Source organism: Numenius arquata, chromosome 18, assembly GCF_964106895.1.
Source record: "Numenius arquata chromosome 18, bNumArq3.hap1.1, whole genome shotgun sequence".
Lineage (NCBI taxonomy): Eukaryota > Metazoa > Chordata > Aves > Charadriiformes > Scolopacidae > Numenius > Numenius arquata.
The window spans coordinates 8,188,871-8,215,959 of NC_133593.1; the positions used below are offsets into that span (position 1 = coordinate 8,188,871).

General features: G+C 64.0%; 1 protein-coding gene across 5 annotated transcripts in view; it reads left to right on the plus strand.

The window, feature by feature from the left end:
• Window positions 1–4,026: 4,026 nt before the first annotated feature.
• The window catches only part of ABR (ABR activator of RhoGEF and GTPase), a 29,638-nt gene continuing 6,575 nt past the window's right edge, over window positions 4,027–27,089 (plus strand). The window contains exons 1-16 of one of the 5 annotated variants that reach the window (XM_074160912.1): window positions 4,027–4,087; window positions 8,787–8,975; window positions 13,937–14,031; window positions 14,534–14,719; window positions 15,523–15,630; window positions 16,371–16,431; window positions 18,717–18,769; window positions 18,925–19,065; window positions 19,407–19,528; window positions 19,647–19,812; window positions 19,948–20,070; window positions 20,145–20,220; window positions 20,355–20,459; window positions 20,991–21,065; window positions 21,213–21,310; window positions 21,418–21,549. In XM_074160912.1, coding sequence (XP_074017013.1) covers window positions 4,027–4,087; window positions 8,787–8,975; window positions 13,937–14,031; window positions 14,534–14,719; window positions 15,523–15,630; window positions 16,371–16,431; window positions 18,717–18,769; window positions 18,925–19,065; window positions 19,407–19,528; window positions 19,647–19,812; window positions 19,948–20,070; window positions 20,145–20,220; window positions 20,355–20,459; window positions 20,991–21,065; window positions 21,213–21,310; window positions 21,418–21,549 — 1,791 coding nt within the window. Of the gene's footprint in view, window positions 4,088–8,786; window positions 8,976–11,681; window positions 12,177–13,926; window positions 14,032–14,533; window positions 14,720–15,522; window positions 15,631–16,370; window positions 16,432–16,748; window positions 16,795–18,716; window positions 18,770–18,924; window positions 19,066–19,406; window positions 19,529–19,646; window positions 19,813–19,947; window positions 20,071–20,144; window positions 20,221–20,354; window positions 20,460–20,990; window positions 21,066–21,212; window positions 21,311–21,417; window positions 21,550–24,838; window positions 25,196–27,089 lie in introns of those variants that run through there. The other 4 variants (XM_074160913.1, XM_074160914.1, XM_074160915.1 and 1 more) reach the window with 4 other exon arrangements.

Sequence of the window (27,089 nt, forward strand, 5' to 3'; positions counted from 1 at the left end):
TCATGGCATCGCTGGGTTTATCCTCTCACTGAGGTCAGCTGGGGCTGAGCAGCCGGAGGGAACACACCGATCTCGCTGCATCCCCAAGAGGCATCTTCAAATAGACTTGGCTTTCCCACCCCTAGTTACTTTATCAGTATTTACTAAACAGGATAATTTGCATATGTAGATCAGTAGCAGCAGCACTTCTTGGCTCTCCTTGGCTGTAGTTGTGGAGCAGAACCTTGGCCAGCCCAAGCAGAATCGCAGAGGACGTCCTGCAGATCTGACCTGAGATAAGTCCCAGCTGCAAAGTTCAGGGATTGTTTGAAGATCTGGCAGATAAGGAGACTTTTGTGGTCGAGACCCCGGGCTTTCTGCCATGGGTGTTTTTCGTTCCGAGGCTGTGAACCAACACCTCTTCCTTCTCCTTCACGGGTCCTGCGGTGGGAAGCAAACTCGGCCAAGCCGTTTCGGCAGCGCTGGCACCAGGGCTGGGTGGGAGAGAAGCAGCCTGGGGCTGCAGCACTGGCAGATACGGTCGCGATCTCCTCCCTCTCGGAAGAACGATGCAATGCGATAGCTGGCCCAGGCCTTCATCTGATAGAGGCTTTTTCCTGTGAGCAGCCACTACCTTTCGTTCCTTTTCTGTCTGATATTTTGAGAGGCCAAGAGCACTGCTGCTGCGGGTGGGTCTCTGCCCTCCTCCCCACACTTGCTGGGGGGGGACCTGCCCTGCTCTGGCACCCTGCTTGGCTCCCCGAGGGCAGTAGGCTCCAGGCACCTCTCAGCCATGCCCTGGGGCTGTGAACAGAACTTGGGGCTGATGCAGCTCACACCTTGGGGTTTCCATCCCGCAGGAAAGTGATGCTGGGGGAGAAGTTTCATGCTGAGTTGAACTGAGGAGCAGCATGTTCCGGACACCTAGCAGGAAGGATCTGCTGTGCTCCTTGGTGGAGGGGGTGGAAACTTTCATTTATTCCTCTTTTACCTCTCTGCAGCCTCTGGCAAGGGGAGAGCTGCTGCTTTGCACCAGCAAGGGACAGCCCAGACATCCTGGAAAGCCCGGCAGAGCAGGCGCTGGAGGAGCTCGGAGAGCTGGGCTCTCAGTTGGCATCTCCCACCACAGCCCTGTGCTCTGTGGCCCTGGCTGTGTCCCTGCTGTGGCTCCAGGAGAGGCTTCACCTCTCCCAACCAAAGGACTCTGCTCTTTAGTCCTTGTCTAACGCTGCCACTTGCAGGGTGCTCCCCAACCACCCTCTTCCCCCAGGAAAACACCCCTTTTGCCCCACGTCAATGTTGGAGATGTAGGTAGCTCCAGAGCTGCCCTCAGGTTGATGCCAGCCTGGGGTGCCCACTGCCAGCCCGGAGTGGTCACCACCAGCCCCCGCCTGGTCCTGGGCAAACGCTGAGGCTTGTGTGGCTGTGGCTGGAGGAACCTCTTGCACAAAAGTCCAAGAATAGTCATGCGTGGGCTGGCGGGCAGGAGCTGGGCAGATGCCAGGCAGACAGCCAGTCACCAGGCAGGCTGCACGGGGCCGGCCGGTGGCAGGGAGGAACCATGGGACTCGGCTTTTGGCTCTTGCCGCAGGGATGCTCCCAGCTGGAGCTGTGCTGCAGTTGGAGCTGGGGGCGGTTGAGAATGTGGTTGGTAGCATCTCCTCACCCAGGGCTGGTCTGTGTCACCGCAGAGTGCTGGGTGCCTGTTTGTGGGTGGGTGCTCCCCCCAGCTCTGTGGAAAGGAGGGGGATTCAGCTGCTTTGCAGGTTTTGAGGTTTTGCTGTTGTTGTTGTTGTTTGTGCAAAGGTGGAAAGAGCATGAAAACCAAATTAAAAATAAAGGCCAAGGGTGTGGTGGGGCTGTTTTGTCCGGGCTGTGCAAGGGTATCTGCCTGGGTTGGTGTGTGCAGCCAGATAAGGCCCATCGGGGGCGGCACGGGGGTGGCTTCGGTTTGGGGATCTCGATGCCATGGGGAGGCTTTCTGGGACACCCGCTGTGCGCTGGAAGGTTCCCGGGGGTCTAGTGACCTATGGGCAGCTCATCCAAGTGCTCAGCTCATGCCCTGTGTTGGATAAAGAGGAAGATGTGCTAAGGGGGGTTTGCATGGTGGCGTGGAGAGGCGGGTGCCATGGGCAGGAGCGGCCAGGAGGTGTGTACGGCCGGGGGAAGTGTGTTGAAAAACCCCTGTGTGCATGCAGAGAGCTGTGCGTGGAAAACCGGGGGGCTGCAGCCACTGTGTTGGAGGTGCAGGGGTTGCACCGGCGCTGCTGGTGCTGGTGCGGAGCTGCCTGAGGCACGAGCAGAGCGTGGTTTCCTGCCGTGGATGGGGCTGATGTACTCAGTCCAACCGCTGTCGCCTTCCTGGCAGCTCACTGCACTGGGCGGCAGGGACTCGGGCTGCTGGGGGCTGTGGGGGCTGCAGGGGTACGGGGTTTGGCTGCGGAGGATGGAAGGGACTCTCCTTCAGAACCTTTAAGGGATGGAGTGGGGACAGGCTGTGGTACTGAGCTGGAACCTGGGCAGGAGTAAATGGGGGAGTTGGTGGGGAACGGAGAGCAGCAAACACTGTCATGGCGTGGCTACCCTTGTGCAGGGCTGGCACTGGCCACACTAATGGCTTGGGGACAAGGGGAGCACCAGCATGAGGCAGTGCAGGGGTTGTGGGGGCCCCAGCAGCATCCCGAAGGGTGACTTGGGGAGAATGTGCTTGTTTCCCTGAAATACCCGGGAGCAGGGCAGGGAAATGGCAGTTGTGGGGCTGCACCCTGTGCCACTGACTCAGCGCCTGGTGACTCAGAGCCCTTGGGGGGCGCTGGGCTGTGGGCGTGGGCCCTTGCCCCCGGGGAGGCAGGGCTGGATATGGCCCCCCAGGGAGGCAGGGCTGTGCCAGTGGCTCCTCACCCTGGATGCCAAGTGCCGGTAACTCCGTGTATACCAGCCATGCTGAATCACAGCCTTGGCACTGCTGCAGTCCCCCAAAACGTATCGGCTGCATCCGAGCCTGGAATGGACATCCCTGGGAGCAGGGTTCAGGTGGTGACAGCGCCTTGGCAGGGTCCCCTCAAGTTTCCCAGCCAGGGTGGTTGCCGATGCCACCCGCGTCCTGGCACTTCGTGCTCCGGTGGCTCTACCTTCCCCTTGTGCCCGGCAGAGTGTCATCCCTCCTGCCTGGTTCCCATCTGGCCCCGGCACCTGGTCCAGGCCCTTCCCCGCATGGCTGAGCCTGCGGGCAGGATGCGGCCGAGGGCACCGATGAGGGATGCTGCCCACACTGCAAGGACCCGGGCAGCGGTGCCGGCACAGGCTGAACGAGGGCAGCCTCTGCACTTGAACGCTTGGCTGGCGCCCTGACATATTGGGGTTGATGACTCTGGCACTTTATATTTCCTTTGGCTACATGCAGCTGGGGAGGGTGGTTTAACCCCTGCCTGCCTGCACCCCACTCTGCCAACCCCAGTGGTATGGGGCAGAGCAGATCCTGGGGGTTCCGATTCCTCCCACAGCCGGGAGCAGGGCGAGGAGGAGCCTCTGTCCTTCAGCCGTAGGGGTTTGAGGGACTGGGAAGGTTTTGCTGGGGGCAGGGGGGCACAGCATCCCTTGCTCATAGAAAGGAGATAAGACCATGGCAGAAAAGGTGATGGAGCCGGGCTTCCCTTTTCCCCCCACTCTCCTTGGGGTCGCCTGGGGGGCAGCCACATGCTCCTGTGCCACCACCGTCATCTCTTCCTCCTCCCCGGTCCCCAGACCCCTGCGGAGGGTCAGCGTGGCTGCGTGCGGGGGGGGACGCTGAGCCCTGCTCCCCCCGGCAAGGCAGGGGCGGGAGGCGGGACGCGCTGCCATTGCCAGGCGGCACCTCCTTCCCTGGGCACCCCTGGCAGAAGAGCCGCCGTGCACCCGGGCAGCCGGCCGTGCCCGGTTCTCCCCTCCAGCACACACATCCCCCCCGCCCCGGGCCCGCGGCCCCCCGCCTCCCGCCCTCGCCCGCCGCCTTTGTTGTGAGATGAGAGCCGGCTGGCGGGGCTGAGAGCCGGCACAGCCCTCCCGAGCATGGAGCCGCTCAGCCACCGCGGCCTGCCGCGGCTCTCCTGGATCGACACCCTCTACAGCAGTACGTGCCCTGGGCTGGGGGGGCGGCGAGGGGGGTGCTGGGGTGGCGGGTCCTCCCCCCCCCCCCCCTACCTGTTGTGTAACGCTGCGTCGAGCCGGGGAGGGATGCTGTGCCGGGGTGGGATGCTGTGCTGGGGAGGGATGCTGTGCTGGCCATCCTATGCCGGGGGTCTCGCTGGCTGAGCCGAGTCCGGGCAGGGGCAGGCGATGCTGGCAGCGGGTTGTGCTGCCCTCCCTGAGCATCCTGTATGCCCCTCTGGCAGGGCAGCACTGGCCAGAGTCGGTCCAGTGTCCCCCAGGCTGCGGGGACCTGCTGCCCACTCCAGGGGGCTGCGTGAGCAGGATGGGTGACAGTGGCCCTGGCGTGGTGGGGCTTACTGGGGCTGGAGCAGCCAGACAGCTGGCACTGCCAACGGGAGTCCTTGGGGACGTGGGTGCTTTCTGCCTTCAGGTCCCATCCCTGTCCCTCTGTGGCCGTGGGAAGGCTCCTCTCCCCCAGCTGTGATTTTCTCAGCAAGCTCCAAAGCGCTGCGCTGAGGATGCTGTGGCAACGCGGTGTTGGTACCCAGGGGCTGGGGGTGCCTCCATTTCTGCAACAGCCTGGGGGTGCTAATTCCCCCTGGTCCCATGGATGGGCAGAGGGGAGGAAGGAGCCCTGGAGCTGTGCTGGTCCTGGTCCCATGGCATCTGTCTCAGTGGTGGCCAAGGGAGCCAGGGATACAGCTAGGGGTTGGGGGGGACTCAGTCACGGGGTCCCTGTTGTTCATTCTGGGGGAGTGTTGAGCCGTGTGGGCACCCTGGGGGTAGGTTTTGAGGTGCAGTGTTGAGCTCAGAGCCTGGCATTTGTGGGGCAGTGAGGTTTGGCATGGGTGCGTGGGGAAGTGGGATGCTCCAGAGAAGGGGGCATGGTGCCTCCGGCACGGATCTGGCATCTGCTGTGCCCTGGAGGAGCAGGGGCTGCTGGGGGGCACATTGCATAGGGCTGAGCCCCTCCCTCAAGTTTTTCAGCCAGGAGCCTGTGACACCCGTGGCCAGAGGCTGCATCCAGAGGCCAGCAGTCCCAGAGTCCAGGGGAACTGTGTGGCTTCTGCCGGTTGCTGGGCTGGAGCCTGGAGGCTGCGTCCAGCCCGGCCTCCATGCCCTCCTTCACAGCCACAGCATCTCTGCAAAGCGATGGCTCTGCTATCCCAAATCCTGCTCTGGCTGCCCTCGCCGTGGAGGGGAGAGGCATGGGGGAGGCTGCTATGCGTGTCCATGTTTGGGGAATGTGGGGTAGGGTCTGGCCTTCGTCACCCCGGGGAAGGCGGTGACGGTGCGGAGGAGATGCTGTTTGTGTTGAGCCAGCCTCTGGAGGAGGCCCGCGGAGGCAGGTCCGAGGCCAGCTCACGCATCCGTGTTGTCATGGTGAATTTTCACCCAGGCACAGGGAAACTGTGGCATTTTCCCAAAAGCTCGCGGGCTCCGTGCAGATGTTGGGTTTCTCCCAGTGGTGGGATAGGAAGGGCAAGGATTGGGGTGTGCCGGCAAACCACTGGGGTGCCAGGGAACAGCATGTGCCTGGTTGGAAAATGAAGAAAATGCCACCCTGAGCTGCTGTGACTGTGCTGCCTCTGCCTGGGCTGGGAAGGAGGAGGCTGCTGCCCTTGGCTGTACTCTCTCTTGGGGACCATCATGCTGGGATTAGCCTGGGTCAGACCTGGGAAGACCTGGCAGAATGGAAACATTATTTTCCTGGAGAAAATAATCCATGGGGATGTGTTCCTGGCCCTGTCACCCTCCTGCATCCATGTGCCAGCCCACAGGACCCCTGCCCTGATGGGTGTGAGCATCCAATGGGCACCAGCCCTTGAGTGCATTTTGGGGCCGAATCCAGCTCAGGGCCAGGGGTTTACAAGGCTGTTTTAGGTCGGGGTGTCCTCTCCCCACAGAATGGCTCCCTTGGGCTGAGGCTGCCCCTCTCCCCTCAGTCCCCACGCCTAGGGTGGAGCAGGAGGATTTCCACTGCTGCTAAAAAACGGGAGCAAAAATAGCACTGGGTTTTGGCACGGGCACAGGAACAGGCTGCAGGGGCAATGCAGCTGCGGGGGAAGGAGGGAGGCGCTCGGTTTGGGCTGGCTGGGTGGCAGGAGCACCCATCAGGCACGGAGATGCAGGGGCCAGCCCTTCCGTGCCCCCTCAAATGTTCCCCTCACCCATCCTGGCTGCTTGGTGGTGCTTGGTTGCCTCCCTACAGCGGGTGCTGGGGACATCCCTCTGCCTGGCCTCCCCAGGCGAATGCCCCATAAATACTGCATGGCCGTGGGTGGCACAGCTGGAGGCACAGCTGGAGATGTGGGGACAAGGCTCCGTCCTCCCTCCTGTGGGCAGCGCAGGGTCCCTCTCCCTGGTTGGGGCACTGCCTGCAGGTCTTGTCCCCAGCTTGGGTCTGGGACATAGATCTGCTCCAGCTGGGACCAATGGCTACATGAGAGCCGGGTCATTCCTGCCTCCCCGCAGGCCAGTCCCTTCCCCCCGTGTGCCATCAATGCTGCCTTCTTCTCTGCACTGCTGCAGGTGTCACCTCCCAGGGTCCCCAGCCGCCTCATTAAAGCTGTGTTCCTCGTTACCTTGCTGCCAAGCCGCCCCAGCCTGGGTTGCCAGGTCTCCCGCAGTGCTGGTGCCACTCTGGGTGTCCCTGTTGTCTGCCCCGTGGTTAGGCCCAGAGCCGCAGACCTTAGCCTTTTGGTGGAAGGAGGCAGTGGAGCCTGACAGCCTCTAAGTTGGTGTGCTTGGTGGGGACCGTCAGCTTTGTCCCCTCTCTTCTGCCTTGACTCCCCTTTCAGACCCCGCCTGATGGAGAAGGGTGCTTCGGCCAGAGGTTTGGGTTTCTCTGGGGCATTCCCAGTCCAGGGACAGTGCCTGGTTGGGTGGGCTCAGGGGAGCTGCGTGGAGTGGGTGTCTTGGGGAGGTGGCCATCGTGGGGGTACCTTATGCTGTCTTGGTCCTGGCTGGTGCTAGAGTCATCCCAGCTGGGACCCATCAGAGGTAGGAGAGACGAGGAACATCCCACCACGAGGAGGCAGGACAGGTTAGAGCTGGGGATTCCCTTTCCCTGGAAGCTGAGGACCAGGGGGACCTATGGGGTCCCTCATCTCTGCCCATCTAGCTCATTCATTGCCAGTCAGCTCTTGGGTTAAATGGGGGCTGTGGTGGCCATGTGAGGGTGGCTTCTGAGGGATGGTTATTAGCTGCTAATTGCTAAAGAAGCAAGGCCTGAGAGGGGCTGTGGTGTCCTGGTGGAGCTGGGATGCATCTGGTCCATGTCAGGGACTTCTATCGCACCCCTAGATGCAGGATGGGACCCCCCCATCCCTCCCCACTGGCACCAGCAGGGCTCTCAGCCTGAGCAGGCTTCGCAGCGCTGTTTGATTTAAAGATTTATTAACTTTCAATACGAAGCTGAATACAATATTAATGTGCCAAGCAGTGCTGGTGAGAGTCAGGGGAGTCCTCGGCCAGGGTGGCAGGACCGTGGGGGCATGAAGTGGCAGCAGTGTGAGGTCTGGTCTGGGATGGCTGCTCCAGCCCCCCCGCACCGTATTTTGGCCAGAGTATTGGCCAGGGTCTTGGCTGGGGTATCCCCGCTGTCTGTGCCCTGTGGGGACAGCCATGGGGCTGCTGGGTGGGGAGGGAAGCAAGGGGCTGGCGTGCGGTCGGGTTGGGCAAGCCTTGCCCACCACCTTTTTAGGAGCTGCCGAGAGGGTCTTGGCCGCAGGGCCCAGGTGGGGGTGCTGTCTGCACCCCGCGGCTGCCCCTGCCGCAGCCGGGCTCCCTTCCCCCTCCCCTTTGTCAGCATCTCGGGGCTGCTGCAGCCGCCTCTTCCCGCCGCCACCGAGCCGCTGCCGTTTCCATGGTAACAGGTTAGGATGTACCCCGGTCCCCCGCTGCGCCCCGGGGACCGTCACAGACCCTGGAGCCCCCCTGCTCTCACCTGGGGCTCCGGCTCCCCAAAACGGCTTCCCCTGAGCCATGGGTGATATGGGGGGGGGTTGTGGGGCATCCAAAAATGGGTGCTGGTCTGGCGTGGCCTCATCCTGCTCTGGGGAAAGCAGACCCCTTCTGCCCCCCCAGCGTGGTCCGAGCTGCCCACCCACCACTGAGCTGCTGCCATCCCCCTTCTTCAAGAGGGGGTGGCACTGTCCTCCGTACTGCAGACCCGGGCGTCTTGGCACCCATTCCCACGCTCTGAGGAGGACGGGTGTGGGGAAGCAGGGAGGACGGTGGCCGTGGCTGCCAGCCCAGCTCCATCTCTCCCCAGGGGTGGCACGGGGATGGCGGCAGGGCAGAGCCGCTCGCCTGGGGCTGGGGCGTCTGGCAGAGCAGCTGTCCCTGCGCAGAAGAGGCCTGCGGCCTCTCGGTGCCGTTAATTATGCAAATATAGGGAAGTGTGTCGAGCGGACACACTCAGCCCCTGTGGGGCCGAGGATGCTCTGTGTCATGCACTGCCTGCTCGGGCAGGCAGAAAGCAGGTAGCCAAGGTCAGCGAGGCTGGGGTGGGCTGTGGGTGTGGGCACTTGTGTCCGGGCATGGCGCTGGGTATCGGACATGGGGTCAGTTGCCTGCAGGTGGCCACAGGCTGGGGTGGTTGTGGTGCTCTGTGCAGTGACCCTCGGCTGTGCCACCACCTGGATGCTCACCACCACATTCTCTTCCCCTGGCAGACTTCAACTATGGTGCGGACGAGTACGACGCCGAGGGCAACGAGGAGCCCAAGGCGCTGCCGGAGGGCTCAGAAACCATGCCCTACATCGATGAGTCGCCCACCATGTCTCCCCAGCTCAGCGCCCGCGGCCAGGAGAGCGGGGACGGCGTCTCACCCACACCCACCGATGGCCTCGGCACAGGGGTAGGTGCTCGGGACGTGAAGCTCTGCACCGGGTGCGGTTGAAGCCGGGGCTGCGGGTGCCTGGCTCGGTTGTGTCAGCAGTGTCGGTGGTGCTCTGTGACCTGGGGGACTGTCCTCTGGCATCCCAAACCCTGCTGGCTGTGGTCCTCTGGGGAGCAGCATCCTGTTCTGCTGCTGGTGGTGCGGGTGCCACATCTGTGGGACACGTTGTGTCCCTGCCCCGTCGTGCCGTGGCAGTAGCAGAGCCAGGACGGCACGGGCTGGTCGGAGAGCGGGGTCCGGGGGCTGGATCCCAGCCGGGTTTGCTGGGAAGCGTGGGGTTCCCGGGGTCCCCTGCTGCGGGGAGCCCTTGGGGACATCGCGCAGCCGCTCCGCCGGGCTGCCGGCTCCATCTAGCGGCACTTGGGGACAAGCCGCCAGCTGGGGAGGGACACCAAGAGTGTGTCCCCCCCTCCTCTTCTGGGGAACGTAGATTTAACCCTTCCTCTCCCCCTGCTCTTCCGAGACCATCCTCGAGAAGCCGCTGGGGTCTATCCAGGATGATTCCCAGGAGGGATGCTTGGAGACCTGCGCGGCGGGAAACCAAAGGGCAAAAATGTTTGGCTTTTTTTTCCAGAATAAAAGTTTCCGTAAAGCCCGGGGGCGGTGGGGGCGCTGTCCCCGGGGACATCGGGGCTGCCGTCCCCGGTGTGTACCCTGGCCCGGTGGGCTCTTGGCAGGGCGCCGGGCGCCTCCGGCCCCTGGGCACAGGGCTCGGGGCTGGTGCGGGGAGCGCTCGCCTGGCCCCGGGCTGGGGGAGCCCCCCCGGCGCCCGCCGCTGCCCGGGCTGGGGGAGCTGCCGGGGTCCCGCTGCGGGCCGGGAGTTGGACGCGGCAGGAGGCTGGGCTGGAAAAAGTGAAGGGTTTTTTTTTTGTCATGGAAAGAGTTAAGCCCTTAACCCGGATGCTGAGGCAGAGGAGGCGAGAGGTGTGGCTTCCTCCCCAGGGCCCGCTGCTGCGCAGCATCCTCCTCCCGGCACCCAGCGCGGCCCCCCGGCGGTCCCTGGGGACAGAGCGGGGGGGGGGGGTGCCGGCCTTCTGCCACCCTGCTGCGCGATGGACCCTGTCCCGGGGCAGGGTGCAAGCCACCCGGGCTCAGGGCCCCTTTTCCCCCAGCACCGCCCTGTGAGCCCCAGCCCTGACACCTCGGTGCTGGGGTTTGGCGGTGGGCTCCGTAGAGGGTGGCCCTGGGGAAGGAGCTTTGGGGGACACCCTGGGGGACGCTGGCAAAGCGGTGCCCTTGGGGGCTGGTGGAGCGTGCTGGGTCTGGATGCAGGCAGTGAAGCCCGCTTGGTTGGCACTAACAGGATTGGGAAGTGTTGGAGCTCAGCGCCGGCTCTGCCTCCATCTCTTTATCTAGAGCTGCTTGTGACAGGGCTTAGCGGGGCACCGTCTGAATCCTGGCACTTTTAATCCTGCGTGTCCAGCCTTGCGATGGGCACAGGCTTGTGTGTGGGTCCTGCTGTGGCCGGTGGCAGGGGGTACCAGGCTCACCCCATCGCTCTTCTGCTGAGGGGGGACTGGTGTCGCTGCTTTTCATAGGTCTCGAAGAGTTTTCTGGTGGGGCATCTCTTCTTGCAAGCTCCTGGGGCAGCTGTGACCGCATCTGGGGTCCCTGGCCTCTGGGTGCAGATGCAGCCTGTGTCTCCCTCTCCCACCTGGGAAATGCAAGCACCGTGGTCGCGGTGTGAGGTGGTGGCCCAGCCCCTGCTTGGGTGCTGCTGGGTTTGGCATGGCGGGTGGCTTTCACCTGGGCACAGAGCATTCCCTGCTCTGGGGACCTGGCGGCGTGCAGGGTCCCTGTGCCCTGGCACAGACCCCTCTTAACAAAGGCTGGGCAAAGCCTGAGCTGTGGCATGGACACAGGACTGGGCATGGGCTTTGGAAAGTCCCCATGGCTATGTCCCTGCCCACTTCTCAGAGCTGGAGTTTGTTCCAGGCTTGGGCAGGCGCGGAGAGAAGAGCCGGCTCCTGCGGGCAGAGCACGCGCGGCCACTGGTTCCCCTTTTGCTGCCGAGGAGTGGGGGGAAACTGCTGAAACAGCTCTTGCGTTAGCGTCCCCTCCTCCAGCCCATTCTTGCTCCATTCGCCAGGGCCCACGACGTCCCTCGCAGGCGTCATGCCACTGCTCGTGTCCCCGCTCCCCGGCTGCCCTGGGGTTGTGGTCTTTCTGGGGCAGCGGCGAGGTGCCAGTGCCGTTCCCCATAGGATGTGGGGCAGATGCTTCGGGAAGGCGTGGGTCTCAGTTGCGTTGCCCCACAAAATTGCTGGGTTCCCTCTGGGGCAGGGAGGGCTCCGGGACCCTTCTGGGGGTGTGGAGCCAGGACCTTTTACAGGACCTGATCCTGCTGCTGCCCTCCCAGGTCACTTGGAGGCAATCCCTGTGGTCCGGCTCTCCGCCTGCCTGCGGGACATGGGGGGCCAAGGGGGCCATGGCAGGCAGGATGGGTTCTCTCCCCTTGCTGGCTGCTCTGCTGGGTGAAGGCACGGGGGGGGGCTGGCAGGGGTTAGGGGACCCCTCCCTGTGGGTCTCACTGGGCACGCCGAGCTCTGCCAGCATTGGGAGAGCTGGGCTCGGGGAAGGCGGCTGCTGCGTTCCCCAGCCTTGACCACACTCCGGCGGCGGAGCAGCCCCACCTCCAGCGCCAAGAGATGCATTTCCTGTAGCGAGCGTGCAGGGCGGAGCGGCAGGGCTGGCTGGGGCGCAGGGCGGCGGGCAGCGGCCCTCCACCACCGGTGGCCCCCCCCGGGGCTGAGCCGAGGCCAGGGGAGAGCCAGGCTGTCCCTCTTGTCCCAACGCTGGTGGCCCCGGAGTTGCCGCCGCCGCTGCTCGGAGGAGGTTGTGCAGCCGACCCGGGAGTGCTTGGCGTTGCGGCCGGGACGCCAGGGCGGAGGGCAGGCGGGAGCACCGGGAATCCTATAATGGCTCCTTTCATCCCACGGTGGTGGCCGACGTCCAGGGCTGAGTCAGGCTGGGCCAGCTTGGCCGTGTGAGCCCCTCGCCTGGAGCCTTGCGGGGTCCCCTCCGCCCCCTGCTGCCTGGCCAGCCATGGATGAGGAAGAGGAGGCCATAGGGTACCTGGATAAAGTGCTGGAGGATGAAGATGACTCTGAACCGGGAACCCCTACCAGCCCCGTGTCTCCGTTCTCGGCCGGCAAGAAGGTGGGCGGTGGGGGTACCCCGCTCCCGCACTGGGTGGCGGGTGGGGTGGACAAGGGGCATCTTGCTGGTGCTGGTGATGCCCAGGTCTTGGGGCAGCTCCTGGGTCCATGCGGTGGGTGCTGGTGGGGGGCAGAGATGGGGGGACAGTGGGAGCATCACCACAGCCCTGATGCGCCCCCCAGGACTGCCTGTGGCCGGCGGCATGGGGCATGGCTGTGCCAGGCATCGGATGAAAGGGCTTGGTGGGTGCTTGCACAGAGTGGGGTGAGCACACAGCTTTCCTCCTGGGGGGGTAGTGGGGGCCACGCGTGCTGCTAGGGGGGGGCCGTGTGGCTCAGCAGAGCCGATGCCGGATGCTCAGGAAGGGGCTGGACCACGCTCTGCCACTGCCCCACCGCATGACCACCAGTGCTTGGGGCAGCCTGGGGGGACCCCTGTGTTGGCAGGCGCAGCCTGGCACCCTTCTCTTGCCTGCCTGCCTGGGTTCCCCTATGGGGCTGGCACGGGGCTGGAGGAGGGCTCCGGCTTCACTCTTCCTGGGGTCTCCTGCAAGGGGCGGCCACCAGACCCTGCACCTCTGGGTTGTGGGGTTCCAGCTGGCATCATCCCCGCGGGCTCTGGGTGCCAACAGGCCCCTTATCTCCCTGGCTCCCACGCAGGGCCCAGGCTGGGGGAAGCAGGAAGAGCCCATGACTAATCGGTGGCAACGAGCCCGCGAGCTCCCAGTGTACAAAACTGGCCCCCAATATGCACTGGTCACCATGGCCTGGCCTTAACAGTGCAGCCTGATGCGGAGCCATGGGGTGGGCACCTTGGTTGGCACAGCAGCCCCCAGGGCCATCTCCTGGATGCTGGAGTGGGATGGGGAGATGCTGATCTGCGGCTGTGTCCACCCTGGGGCTGAGCACCCCTGGGTGCTTGCAGCTGCCAGGCACAATGACCAGGACTGGCAGGGGCGAAAGAGGACCAATACATCCCCAAACCATCCCAAATGGGTCATTGCTCAGAGCAGCTGGTGTCCCCATGGCTATGCTTGGTCCTCGTCTGGGTGGCAAAGCCTGGCTCCTGAGTGTGATTTTTAGGACAAACAGGCTGTGGTGGAGGCCAGGGCACATCGGGCATTTGAGGCAGTGCAGGGGCTGCGACACCCATGCCTGGGCGCTGGCAGAGCCTCACTGGGGGTCCCTGAGCCCCCCAGCCTGGCCAAGCATTGCCTGTCTCCCTTCTGTGAGGGTTGTGCCACTGGAGCATTGATGCTGCGGCAGATACAGGCACGGGCAGAGCCACCGAGGGCTGGAGTGGCAGCAGGGCCCCTCACAGCCTGGGACCTGCCTTGGTGCCACCGGATAGTGAGTGATGGGGTGGCACTTTCCCGGGAAAACCTCAGCTGGGGAAAAGGGTGGTGCTGGATCACGTGGCAGCACCGTCTACCGCCGGGCATGATTTCACCGGGCGTCTCTGGACTCTGCCCTGGGAGAGTCCTGCTGTGCCGCGCGCCACCATGGAGTGCTGCCAGCGGTGCCGGGCTCCTGGCCAGCCAGGAGCAGGGAGGGAAGCAAAGCCCATGGCTTCCCAGCTGACTCCAGCCTGGCTGTGTTGCCCAGCGGGCACATGCCTGGCCCTTGCTGTGGAGGTTCCCTGACACTGGTGGGGACACATACCCACACAAGGATGCTGGGGATGACCTGGTGGGATGAGGGGTCTCCTCCCATGCCGGTTGCTGGCTCAGCCAGGCTCCTTGCTGTGTTGCACAGGGTGAGCGAGATGCTGGCAAAGGCCTGGAGATGCGGAAGCTGGTGCTCTCTGGTTTCCTGGCCAGCGAGGAGATCTACATCAATCAGCTGGAGGCCCTCTTGTTGGTGAGCAATAGGGACATCCCCCAGCAAGGGTGGATGGGTGGATGGTTGGATGGATGTATGGACAGTTGGGTGGGTGGGTGGATGGATGGATGGATTGGGTCATGGCTTCCTGGACAGCCTCCCCTGGACAGCCTCCCTGGATGCTACCTGTGTGGGAGCAAAGCAGCAGAAGCCACACTGGAGCCAGCCTTGCTCTGGCCTGGCCGCCTCTGTCTCGCCTCCCCCTGCTGCCAGCATGCCTGGCGGGGAGGTATTTATAGCCCCAGTTCCTCTTGTGGACTCGCTGGCCCTCGTGGCGGAGACGCTGTTGCACAACATGGGGGTCACCACTGCTATGGAGGGGGAAGTCTGCAAGGGTGCATAAGCTGGGAGCGGTCCCTCGGTCCAGCTGCTAACCACGACTTGTCCCAGGCAGCCCTCACTGCCAGCTCAGATCCCCCTTGTCCCCAGCATTCCCCTCCAGCCCTTGTCTCAAGCACTCTCCCTTCTCCTTCTTTGGCAGCCTATGAAGCCATTGAAGGCTACAGCCACAACATCGCAGCCCGTCCTCACCCTCCAGCAGATCGAGACAATTTTCTACAAGATCCAGGACATTTATGAGATCCACAAGGAGTTCTACGACAGCCTGTGCCCGAAGGTGCAGCAGTGGGACAGCAACGTCACCATGGGCCACCTCTTCCAGAAGCTGGTATGTGCTTTCCCTGGGGCTTTCTCTGTTTGGAAGAGGAGGAGGGCTGGGGAGGTGGAGCACCATGCTGCGGGGCTCGGACACATGGTGTGGGTCAACTTATGCTGTCATAACGGGTCAACGTGCTCACCAGGGGCCACGGGACTTGTTGCATCCCTCCCTGCAGCAGCAGCTGCCTGCACAAGCCCTCCCATCCCAGGATGGGAGTTAGTGCAGCCTCCATGCCCCTTGCCGGCCCACAGCTGGCAGGTCCTGGGTGCAATCATGGCAGGGTTTTGGCTGGAAGTGTATGGTGTGGCTTTACCATGGGGCTGGCAGGAGCCCAGGCATGTGGGTGACCCTCTGGGGACAGGTAGAGGGTTGCTGCCTCTTCACTACCTGAGGGTGATGCAGTGGTGGCTCCCCAGGGTCGCGCTCTGGGTGGTGCCACTGCTTCAGACTTATGATGGGAGCAGAGGCTGTGCCCATGGGTGCCGTGGCCAAGCTGGGGAGGGGAGGAGGAGAGGACAGGTCAAAGGGTGCTGGGAAGCGGCTGTAGCTTCAGCCTCCACTGTTCAGGCACTTGTTACCTCTCTGCTGGATTTTGAACGTTTGTGGTGGCCCCACCATCCTGCCCTGGACAAAGGCTGTCCCTACAGAGCCAAGCATGTGTCTCCCCAGCTGGCTATGTAGACCATAGTGCTGAGTGTCCTGCCGCGAGAGGACAGCTCTGGGCAGTGTCCCTTCAGTGCCTGCCCAGCCCTCACACTGTGGGGGGAATTCTGCATCCTGCTGGGTGCCTGGCTAACCCCTGCTCCCCGCAGGCCAGCCAACTGGGGGTCTACAAGGCCTTTGTGGATAACTACAAAATCGCACTGGAGACGGCGGAAAAGTGCAGCCAGAGCAACTACCAGTTCCAGAAGATCTCGGAGGTAAGCTGGACCAGGGCTGTGCCGAGGGGACGGGGCCGCCATGGCTGGGCTGCCCCAGTGTAGGACAGAGAACACCATCCCCATGGCCAAGCTGACCATGTGTGTCCCACAGAGATGCTCTCCCTGCCCTGGGGACTCTCAGGGACTGTCCCAGGAGCAGGGCCATCAGAGGCTGTCCTGGAGGGTTGTGGTCCCTGAGTGTTGAGGAGGTTTGCCCCATGCCTTGTGCAAGCTCAGGTCGGGCTCAGCCCTCGCTGCCATCGTTTCTGGGATGCTGGGGCAGCCTGCGCCCACTCGCCCCATCCAGTGACCGTGGGTGCTGGGGACCTGTGGCTCATCTCCCGCTGGCTGCATCTCCATACCTGGCTCCCCTATAGAAACAAGGACCTCCATGGCCGCAGCCTGGCTCCCTGCTCCCTCCAGCCCCTCCGTAGCAGGGCTATTCAGCTCAGTGGGACCAGCAGCCCCCCCAGGCTGCTGTGGGGCTGGGTGTCCTGCTCCAGGGTGCACTGTGGGTCCACCGCATCCCGGCTGCTGGGTGCAGCCAGAGCTGCTCCCGACCAGGCAGCACCACGTACAGTGCCCATCTCCACCCCAGCACCCATGTGTGGCCTCCAGCATGGCCAGGCTGAGGCTGGGGGGAGATATCAGGGTGCAGGAAGGGTCGGGGGGACCCCATGACCTTGAGCAATGACCTTCCCCCCACCGCGGGCTGCTCTGATGGGCCTTTCCCTCCCTAGGAGCTGAAGGTGAAGGGCCCCAAGGACTCGAAGGAGAGCCACACGTCCGTCACCATGGAGGGTACGGCAGGCGCGGGCGTGGGGAGGGGGACGCAGCCTTTTGTCTGCGCGCGGGACCGGCGCGGATGAATTACTGAGCGGCTCCCGCAAGCGGAGCTCTTTGTGTTCCCGTGTGCGGAGCCAACGGGGGAGGAGGGGGGGACACGACGACAGCTCTTTAGGATGCTGGGGGCGTGCAGCAGCCCCCCACCCCCTGCCCACCCCCTCCTCCCCACCCGCCGGCTGCGCCAAGAGCCGTGCTGAGGGGCCGATGCCGTGCCGCAGCCGGGCTGAGCTGCCGCGGGGCGGCAGAGATGGCTGCGTGGAGACGGGGCTGCCATGGAAATCCTCGTCGTCGTCCGGCTCTGCTGTAACTGCACCTACGGTGAGGTGGGGAGGGGGTGCGGCTCCGAATTCGGGTGATGGTGGGGAGCGATGCTGAGGGGACGCTGGCCCGGGGCTGGCTGTCCTTGCCAGGGGGTGGAGGCTGCGTCGTGCTCTGCAGGCTGAAGTTGGGAGCGTCTTTGTTCCAGGCTCTATTGAATCATCTTGGCTCCGGCACATGCAGCCACGCGCTCGCGTTCCCCACTGGGCAGGGGCTCGTTCCGGTGGTGGGACAGCGAGGGGCTGGGGCAGGCAAGGAGACCCCCTCTACCTGGGTTGTGCTGTGGGGATGGCCATAGGGAGGGGTCCCCGTTTGCTTGCTGGAGGCTGTGAGCATCTTGGGGCTGGAATGCCCTTCTGTCCGTGGCTGGGGAGGAGAGGCGATGAGCATCCCTGCCGGCTGGTGCCTGGCCCCATGCTGCCTGCGTGTGGGTCCCGGGCTGGTGGGACTGTGCCAGCGAGGAGCCCAGCGCTCCTTCCTTGTGCCAGGACAGCCCCTCCTGTGGCTCCCTGGTGCTTTGCATGTGTCTGTAGTGATGAGAGTCCATCCTCTGTGTGGGTCTGGGGTAGGGGAAAGGGGGGGACAGTTTGCCTGCCCCCTCTCTCCCAGAGCAGGGCTCTTGCTGGCTCCCACGGGGAGCAGGGCTTTGATTTTGGGGGGATACAGTCTCCGGTTCAGGATCCAGCCCCATATCCTCACCTCCCGAGCAGAGAGGTGAGGATGGGGATGAGGATGCTCGCTGGGATGGGGATCCCTCTCTCAGGACTGGATGCCACAAGGCAGCACTGTCTGGGGATTGGAGCTCATAACATGTTGGGGGGGGGGGGGGGATGAAGGCAGCACCTTTCCTTCCCCTCTCCCGCAGCCCAAAGCTCAGCCCCCTTGGCCCTGGCAGTTTGGGGAAGTGCTTCAAAGCGAAGGGAAAACCCAGAGGCATCAGCCTGGCTGTGAGCAGCCCGGGGAGACGTGCAAGCATCTGGGCATGGGGAGCAGCACTGTGAGCTCTGTGCCTTCACCTGCCCAAAGAGCCAGGGAAGAGGGTCCAGCTGCTTGGGGTGAAATGTGCCTCTGAAGAGCCCCGGGGGCTGGTTTCCTGCTGGGATGGTGTCCAGCAGGAGAAAGGGGGTGTTTGTACCCTGTTGTAGGGCAGCTCTGTCCCCCGGCCCTGGACGGAGCCTCATATGCAGTCATGGGGGGCTGCAGGGAGGGAACACGGGGCAGCAGCATTGGGATGATGCCCTCGTCCCTACATTCTCTGTAGGTGGGAGTTTTGCTGCTGCTGGAGGAGCCTGGGTTCCCCTTGCACCCCTGACTGGCTGGGGCAGGGGGAATATGGGGTGTTCCATGAGGTGGCAGAGCCCGGTGAGGGCAGGGATGGGACCCGCCGCTGAGCCAAAAGAGAAACTGAAAAAGCTGCCGGGGGTGACGAACGGCTCTTCCGCTCCACAGCCACCACACGGCAAGCTGTCAGTGCCGGTGCCTGCACCACAGCCGGGGAGGTCCTTCACCCCGGAGGGGAACGAGCTAGCACAGTGGCAGTGGGGACGTCCCGCAGCCAGTCCGGTGGCAGTCGGGGCAGAGCGGTTTCTGTGATAGCCCCTCCAGCTTTGCCGCCTGTGGCAGCAGAGAGGAGGAGGACATGGTGGCTGGGTTGGTGTCCCCATTGTGTCCTGTCTTGGGGCAGGGACAGATCTTGCTGGCATGGGGCCATGCCTGGAGTGGATGGCCATGTGGGAAGTGCCACATGGCAAGTGCAGTAGGCTGGGCTTGTGACCCCAGCAGGGACCCTGTGGCTGCCCATGCTGCTGGGCATCTGGTCTCCCCTCCTTGTCCCCATGGGATGCAGTGCTGGTTCTTGTGGGCGGGAGAGGGCCCAGAGCCCCGGCAGTGGGTGACTGCTGATGCCCCCTCTCTCCCTGCAGCACTCCTGTACAAACCCATCGACCGGGTGACGCGGAGCACCCTCGTCCTGCACGTGAGTGTGATGCCAGTCCTGGGGCAGGGGGGCTCTGCCCCAGTTGCTCCTGGGGACCCACAGCCATGGGGAGTGCTGCTGGGGGGGTCTCTGGGGTGGATGCTGCAAGCAGGGCAGTGCCCTTGGGCTGCTCAACTGCTCCTGTCCCCTTCCAGGACCTCCTCAAGCACACCCCGGCTGACCACCCTGACTACCCACTGCTCCAGGACGCCCTCCGCATCTCGCAGAACTTCCTCTCCAGCATCAATGAGGACATCGATCCCCGGAGGACAGCAGTCACCACCCCCAAGGGGGAGGTGAGCCAGCGGGGTGGGCAGTGCCTGGGCACAGGGTGAGGGCTGAGCCCTCTGCCAGCCCCTAGCTGGTGTCTCCACCCTGAGGAGCTTCATGGTGCTTGGCCAGGAGATGGAGGGTTTTCTCTAGACTTAGTCCTAGGTGGAAGGTTAGGGCTCTGCCTGGTCCTTGCTGCTTGCTGGCACCCTACTGAGCATACAGGACTCAAAATAGCACCCAGAGGACATGGACCTTCCCATGCTCCTGGTGGCTGAGCCGTTGAGAGGGACAAGAGCATCTGTCCCCTGCGGTTTGTTGGCTTTTGCTCCCTGCCTGCTCTCATGCCAGCCCTGCTGCCCCGCAGACCCGGCAGCTTGTCAAGGATGGCTTCTTGGTGGAGCTGTCGGAGGGCTCACGGAAGCTGCGGCATGTCTTCCTCTTCACCGATGTGCTGCTCTGTGCCAAGCTGAAGAAGACAGCGGTGGGGTAAGGAGGGCACTGGGCATGGGGGGAATGTGTCACAACCCCCCAGTCCTTCAGTAGGCTGGGGGTTGTGCCAGGATGGGGGATCAGGCATCACTCAGTGCCCGCGCCCTGGCTGCAGGAAGCACCAGCAGTACGACTGCAAGTGGTACGTGCCCCTGGCCGACCTGGTGTTCCCCTCGCCGGAGGAGTCGGAGCACTGCCCACAGGTCCACGTCATCCCTGACCATGAGCTAGAAGACATGAAGATGAAGATCTCGGCCATCAAGAGTGAGGTGCAGAAGGAGGTGAGAGAAGACTGTGGGTGGTCAGGAAGGTGTGGGACCTTCTGCTGGGGTGGGTGCCTTCCTCTGGGTCAGGGATGGGACATGGCGGGGGGGTGGGAGTGCCTGTGAAAGCTCTTGTCTGCTCCCTGCCTGCAGAAAGCCAACAAGGGGCAGAGCAGAGCCATCGAGCGCCTCAAGAAGAAGATGTTTGAGAACGAATTCTGGCTGCTCCTCAACTCACCCGCCATCCCCTTCCGCATCCACAACCGCAACGGGAAGGTGAGGAGGGCGGGCTGGGGGCCGGGCTCAGCCCTGCCTGTGCACAGCCTGCTGCATCGCCCTCCCTTTTACAGAGCTACCTCTTCCTGCTGTCGTCTGACTATGAGAGGTCTGAATGGAGGGAGGCCATTCAGAAACTGCAGAAAAAGGGTAAGTTTGGGACTGCTGAGGCCATCCTGGGGCTCCTGCTGCTGCCCAGGGGCCACAAGGACCCTGCTGCTCTTTGGTCCCCATGGCCGGCAATGGCTGCATCCCTCTGAAGCTCCTCTCCTGTTCTCTCCCAGACCTCCAGGCCTTCGTTCTGAGCTCAGTGGAGCTACAGGTGCTCACGGGATCCTGCTTCAAGCTACGCACCGTCCACAACATCCCGGTCACCAGCAATAAGGATGGTGAGTGTCCACTGGGCTGGCAGGTCTCTCTTTGCCTCCAGGTGATGCCAGGGAGGAGCTGTGGGATCGGTGGACTGGAGCAGGGTCCCTGCTCGGGGACTCTGGCTGTGCAGGGGGACAGCTACCCACCAGGTGGCACTGCTGGAGCAGAGTCGGGCTCCCAGGCAGAGCAATCCCGGCTGCAACATGGGGCTGCTTTTGGGGTTTCTCCAGCACCCCCATGGGCTGGGCGGGACTGGGGTGTCCCCAGGGTGAGACTCAGCCAGCCCTACTGGGAACCTCCCCCAGGGCTGTCCGACAGCAGGAGAGCTTGGGATGTCCATCAGGGATGATCGGTAATGGGGGATATATGTCCTCTTCCAGACCTTAAGGACAGCCCTCTTGGGGCGTGGGGACATTGGGGTGTCACCGCAAGCACCTAGTGCTCACTGTGGCAAAGGCTGCCTCGGGGATGGCCAGCCTGAATGCTGGCCCTGGGGCACAGGAGGTGGCAGCTGAGCCCTGATGCAGCCCCTGCTCTCCCCGACACAGATGACGAGTCCCCTGGGCTCTACGGGTTCCTGCACGTCATCGTCCACTCTGCCAAGGGCTTCAAGCAGTCTGCCAGTAAGTGTGGGTGCCCACCCTTGCTCAGAGGGGCCGGTGCCAGCTGGGGGAGCTGGGGTCCAGCATGTGGCCCCACTCTGCCCACAGAGGTCCCCCGGGAGCTGGTGGGGATGTTCCTTATGCGCTGAGTGGTGTCTGCTCCCCCAGACCTCTACTGCACGCTGGAGGTGGACTCCTTTGGCTACTTTGTCAGCAAAGCCAAGACCAGGGTTTTTCGGGACACCACCGAACCACAGTGGAATGAGGTGAGAGGAGGATGGGACACAGGGAGGGGACTGTGACCCTCCCTTTCCCTTCCAGCCCCAGCTTTGAAGCTGCTCTGGGGCTGAGCCACCCTCCCTCCACACTCCAGGAGTTCGAGATTGAGCTGGAGGGCTCCCAGTCCCTGCGCATCCTCTGCTACGAGAAGTGCTACGACAAGACCAAGCTCAACAAGGACAACAACGAAATTGTGGACAAGATCATGGGCAAAGGGCAGATCCAGGTACACGCTGGAGCTTTTGGGCATCTTCTCACCCAGTGTTGGACCTCTTGGGGCACCTGGGCTGGGAGGGTTGTCCCGGGGTGATGCCTGGGATGGGAGGTGCCTGGCAGCTCTGCTTTTGGTAGTGGGGTGCAGGTACAGGGATCACAGCTTGGGGTTGAAGGCAGTGAGGTGGGTGATGGTCCTGGGGCACAGTGGCTGCAGGAGAAGGTGGGACAAAGTGAGAGGGGGTCCTGAGGAGGTGGCAAAACCAGCAGCCACCCCCCAGATGTGTGTCCAGTCCCAGCTGGGCTGGAAGCATTTCCATCCTGCTGCCCTCCACGCTGCATCCCTGAGGGGGGTTGCAGGGAGGGGTTCGACACTCGCCCCAGGGAGGGCTCTGAGCTTGCAGCCCCCTGTTCCTCCCTGCCAGCCATGGCTGTCCCCCTCTGCCACCATCTGCCTCCCCTGTGCCTCCATCAGCTGCTGTTATGGCAACGGGGGTTTCCAGGGCAACGGCTGAGCCACCTCTGATTGGCAGTTGCCAGGCAGGGGAGGATGGAGGCCTGGGCTGCCCTGAGATGCTCCCAGGTGAGCAGGACTGGGAAGATGGAAGGGGGGCAGGCAGCCCCCAGACCCCACACCCTCCAGCACCCACCTTGGCCAGGCTGCAGGGATGCCCAGGGCAGTGGGGACTGTTTGGGATGGGGGTGCCCCTGTGTGTTCCTGGTGGGGACCCCTGGTCTGGCTGCCTTCCACACTGCTAGGGACAGTGTCACGCCTTGGGGACAACCCTCGACCCAAGGCCACTTCAAAGGGCCTGGCGCGGCTGCCTGCTCCGTGGGAAAGTGGCTGAGGGCAGGTCCCTTGGGAGCGGGGAGCAGCACGGAAATCTGCTGGGGAGAGGATGCTGCGAGGGGGATGGCACTGCGTTGGGCACAGGAGGAGAGACAAGAGGTTGGCTTCACCAGCGGCTTGTTTGTACCCAAAATCGCCCGTCTGTTGCCCCCTCCCCTGGGAATAGCAGCGTGGGGGTAGCATTGGGCCGAGTAGGAGGGCTGAGGCAGGGAAGGGGCTCGACGCCCCACAGGGATCAGCCCAGCTGTGCTCTCGGAAATAGCCTGGGTCAACAAACATGAGTCATGCTGGGAGACGCAGGGGTTGGGACGGGGACAGCACAGCTCGTCCCTGCCGTGCGAAAGTTGTGGGGGAAGAAAGGGAGAGAGAGGAGGCCCTGGGGCTGCTTATCTCAAGGAGGACCTGGCTGGACGGAGCAGTGTCGGGGTTGGGGCTGTCCTGCCATCACCTGGAGCCACAGCTTGGCCCCTGTCGCAGGACTGGGGAGGTTGGCAGGGCAGGGATGGGGCAGCATGGCTACGGGCAGGACGGGCAGTGCTGCTCGTGGGACTGTGGGTCGTGGCCAAGCTCCAGCACTGCCCTCTTGCCCTCTGCCCTGAGCTGCTCAGTCAGGGATGCTGCCCTAGATGGTCCTTACCCTGGGTGGTCCCTGGGCTCATCATGGGCTGCTGCTGGTTCCAGTTAGAAGCAGGAGTGGGAGACACAGGGAGCACTGGCATCAGCAGCTTGGCAAAGGCCCATGGTTTGTGGAGGGCTGCCAGGATGGCTGAACCCACCCTGCAGCCAGCACTGTGCCCACTGCCCAGCTCTAATCTGACAGCCTGCGCACGTGGGTCGGCCACGAAAGCAGCTTAGTGGTATCAGCAGGAGCAGGTCAGCATGTGAGTAGGACACTGCAGCCCCTCTGCGGGAAGCGGCGGGATCTCCTGAGGCTGTGGAGGTGCCACAGGCAGGCGTCATCTCCTCCTGGCACAGAGGATGTGGCTGGGTCCATGGAGGGGCTGGGGTTGGCACCGACCTCCTCTTGAGCATCTTGGCTACAAGCCCCGAGGAGTCTGCGGCGTGGTGAGCATCAGACCCCTACCCCACGCCCCGTCCCCGTGGCTGGCAGAGGGTGGGCACCCTGTGCTGTGTGGGCCCCGCCACACCACTGGCTGCTGCTCCATGGGAAGGTGTGTCTGGCTTGGGGTGGCTTTGCTGCAGCTCCTGGTTGGCCTTAACCCTGTTTTGTTGCTGTTAACCCCGTTTTGCATAGAGTTTCCAAGGCTGGGACGTGCCATGGTTGGGGTAGATGTGCCATGAGGGGCTCATGTCCTCGTGTGTGATTTGTGTCCCAAGCGCTGCAGGGCTCAGCCGTGCTCCAAGTTGTCCCAGTCACTCCCAGCAGCTGGGCTGCCTTACACTGGACTGTGTCCAGTGGGTGCTGGCAGGGGTGCCTGGTGCTGTGGCGGGGTGGCAGACAGATGCTGGGGGTGGGCAGAGCAGGCTGCGAGTGCTTGTGCCCACATTGCAAGAGGGGAGAGGCTGGATCTGGCCCCTATGCCCTGGGGCGGGTGAGGAGATGGGCAGCGGGTGCATGAAGGGGGTCTCAGGGTGGTGGGGCAGAATGGAACAGCCCTGTCCCCGACCCCCATTTGATGCACAGGGGGGATGTGGCTGTTGAAGCGGAGCCTGTGTTGTCATGGGCAAGGTGCCTGCCTGCCATACCCGCAGGGAATAGCTGCCTGTCCGTCTGTCCCCCTCACTGGGCTGGCAGAGGCTCCAGAGGGGGAGATTTGTGGTGTTGAGCCTCCCTGGTCCTGCAGGGACCCACAGGGTGACCCATGTAGACTCAGATGGCTGCTGAGGGCTTGACCTGGGGGCAGTGCAAGTCCCCCCCTGCTATCCTGCACCTTGCCATGTCCCCACCTGTCAGGAGAAGCCCTGAGCAGACAGGCAGGGACCCTTCCAGGGCTGGGGTGCAGGGCAGAGCCCTGCCTGCACCCCGTCTCCTGCCCTGCATCCCTGCCCCACCACATCACCCCCTGGCAGTGGGGCTGACAGGGGCCAGGACAGGCTGGGGAGGGCACAGCGGTGTCCCTGCACGTCCCTAGGCATGACAGGAGACCCCAGAAGTCCCATCTCTGTGCCCTTTGCCGAGACTGGGAGGGCCAGCCTGGCTCCTCCGCAGAGCCAGGGATGCTGTGGCCGACAGCAGCGATGCCTCCAGGGTCTGCGGTCACCGATGGTGCAGGGAAGCGGATAATGGATAACGGTTAACGGTGGATAACGGCAGCGGGGAGGCCAGGCAGCCCCTCCAGCCTTCCCGAGCCACAGCGGGCGGCAGGGCGAGAGTTAAACGCGTGGGGGCCGCTGCGGGGTGGGGGGGGGACGGGGGACTGCCTTTGAGTCACTTCCTCGCAGAGGGAGGGAGGCTTTTGGGGCTGCCGAGCTGCCTCTCCACAGCCTGGCTCACACCCTGAAGATGAGCCCTGCCCGCTCGCCTCCCCGCCGCCCCAGCCGGGCTCCCCTCGCCGGCCCCCGCCACCCCGACCACCACTGACCTCCCACCCGGAGCAGAAGGGATGCGGGTGCTGTCCTAAATCAGCCCCGGCCACCTCCATCCCGGGTCCTCCGGCCACCCTCCTCTCGCGTCCCCGGAGCCGAAGCGGTCATCGCGATGACGGAGGTGCTGGTGCAGCCGGACGGCAGCCCCAGCCCCACGGGCGAGCGGCCGGAGCACGGCGTGGAGGAGCCCGAGGGGAAGCGTCCCCCCAACACGGGTGCCCGCCTCTGGGGCAGGGTGCGCAGCAAGCTGCTCCGGCAGAAGGTGCCTCTCGGGGTGCGCGGAGCGGGGCCGGCTGGGGAGGGACGGTGGCAGGCACCAAACGGGCTCTGGGATGGCTTCATCGTGTCAGCAGGCTCTGCTGTGTGTGGTGGCTGTGGCTTTTTGGCTGGTGGCTTTGTAGGGTGCAGGGGACTCTGATATGGGGGGGGGGCAAAGTTTGTGGGGTCTGTGTGTGGAGTGAGGAGGTTGTTTGGGTGCTTTGGGAGCTCTTAGAAGCAGTCAGCAGCCTGTGGGGTGCTCGTTTCCCTCCTTCCCTCTCCCTCTACGTGCTGTGGAACCCATGGCAGGGGCTGAGCCGTTTGTGTCGGGGGGGGGGTGTCCTGCAGAGGGCGGGGGGGGAGCTCCCCTGCCCTGGCTGAGGTCGGGCTCCTGGGGTGCTGCAGCCCCCGGTGCCTGCGCACCCCCTCTCTCTAGGGTGCTGCTTTGTTTGCAACTCACCCACCCCGGGTCTATCCAGGTTTCCCCCAGCTCGCAGCCCTGTCGCAGCCCCATCAGCCGGTGCTGCCCGTCTTTGGGGGAGGATGGAGAGCAGGGGTGGGCAACCGAGGTGACAAGGGAGGGGGCACAGCACCATTACAGGCTGTCCTGGAGTCCCCGCAATCTCATGGCGGACTCCGGGGGTTTCCCTACGTGGGGTCCCCCTGCGTGGGTGGGCAGCTGCTGGCTCGGGGCTGGGCTGCAGCTGCAGGCAGGAGCTGCCTGGGCACCTGGGGGTTCGGTTTGGTGGCAGCGGGGGCCGAGGTTTGGCGGCGGCGGGGCTGCCGGCGCGGCAGCGGGGCTGCCTGTGACGCAGCGGCATTAACCTCGATTCTGTGCCGCCGCCGCTGCGCCCGCAGAGGGGATTAAGGGGCGGCGAGGGCTGTGCGAGGAGGCTGCCCAGCGGCTGTTGCTGGGTCAAAACATGAGGGGGTTGCGTTTCCCGGCCCCACGTGTCCCCACCCCGGCTTCCCCGCTTGTTATCGACTGGGAGCACTGGGGCTGCAGGGGCAGGATGCGATCCCGGTGTGCTGTGGGTGTTTGCTGCCTCTCGGGTCACTCTCAGACGGGAGCTGTGAATCGCTGCTTTTTTTGGGGCTGTGCTTTGCCGATGACAGCGTTTGTTGCTGTGGGGGCTGTTCTGCCCTGCTCCATGGGGAGGGAGCTGCCGGTGCAGGGGTCTGGTGGGGGCATCTGCCCACTGGACCCAGAGCAGCCATGGGAGGCCAGGCTAAGGTGTCCGTGGGTGCCGTGCTGATGGGAAGTGACGCTGGTTGTAGCAGCTCCCTCGGGATCCTGCTCCCCGGGACTGTGGCGGAGATGGCCTCACTGGCTGAGTCACTGGTTTGCTCCCGATGGCTTCACCCTGGGCTGATGGTTGGGTGACCTCATGGGCGAGGCGCGAGGAAGGGACATGCCCAGCCTGGCAACCCCTGCCCTGCCGCAGCATCTCAGTGCTCAGGGCCCTGGAGAGCTGCCACAAGGGTCTGGAGCCATCTCGGCTCCTCACCTGAGAGCCCCAGGGAACTGGCGCTGCCTGGGTCTGTCTCGGCTGCTGCTGCCCACGCAGGAGCCGCATCCACGGCACACAGCCCGGAGGCGCCTTGAGGACAAAATCCCAGGATGTGGCCTCATCCCCTCGAGTCCAGAGTCACCCCATCTGCAAGACATGCAGCAGGCAGGGGCTGCGGGGGGCAAGCGCCAGCAGGACTTGAGGGGGTCCCTCTGGCACCAGAGCCTACCCAGGACGCACGGAGCTCTGCAGGGCTGCCGGGATGCTCATCGCCTGCCATGCTGCCACCTTTCCCTCTGCAACCAGGGGCCTTGTCCTACATGCAAGCACCTTCAGATAATTTGTGAAAGAGGGATGTTGGCACATGCCTGCAGCCAGGACCAGGGG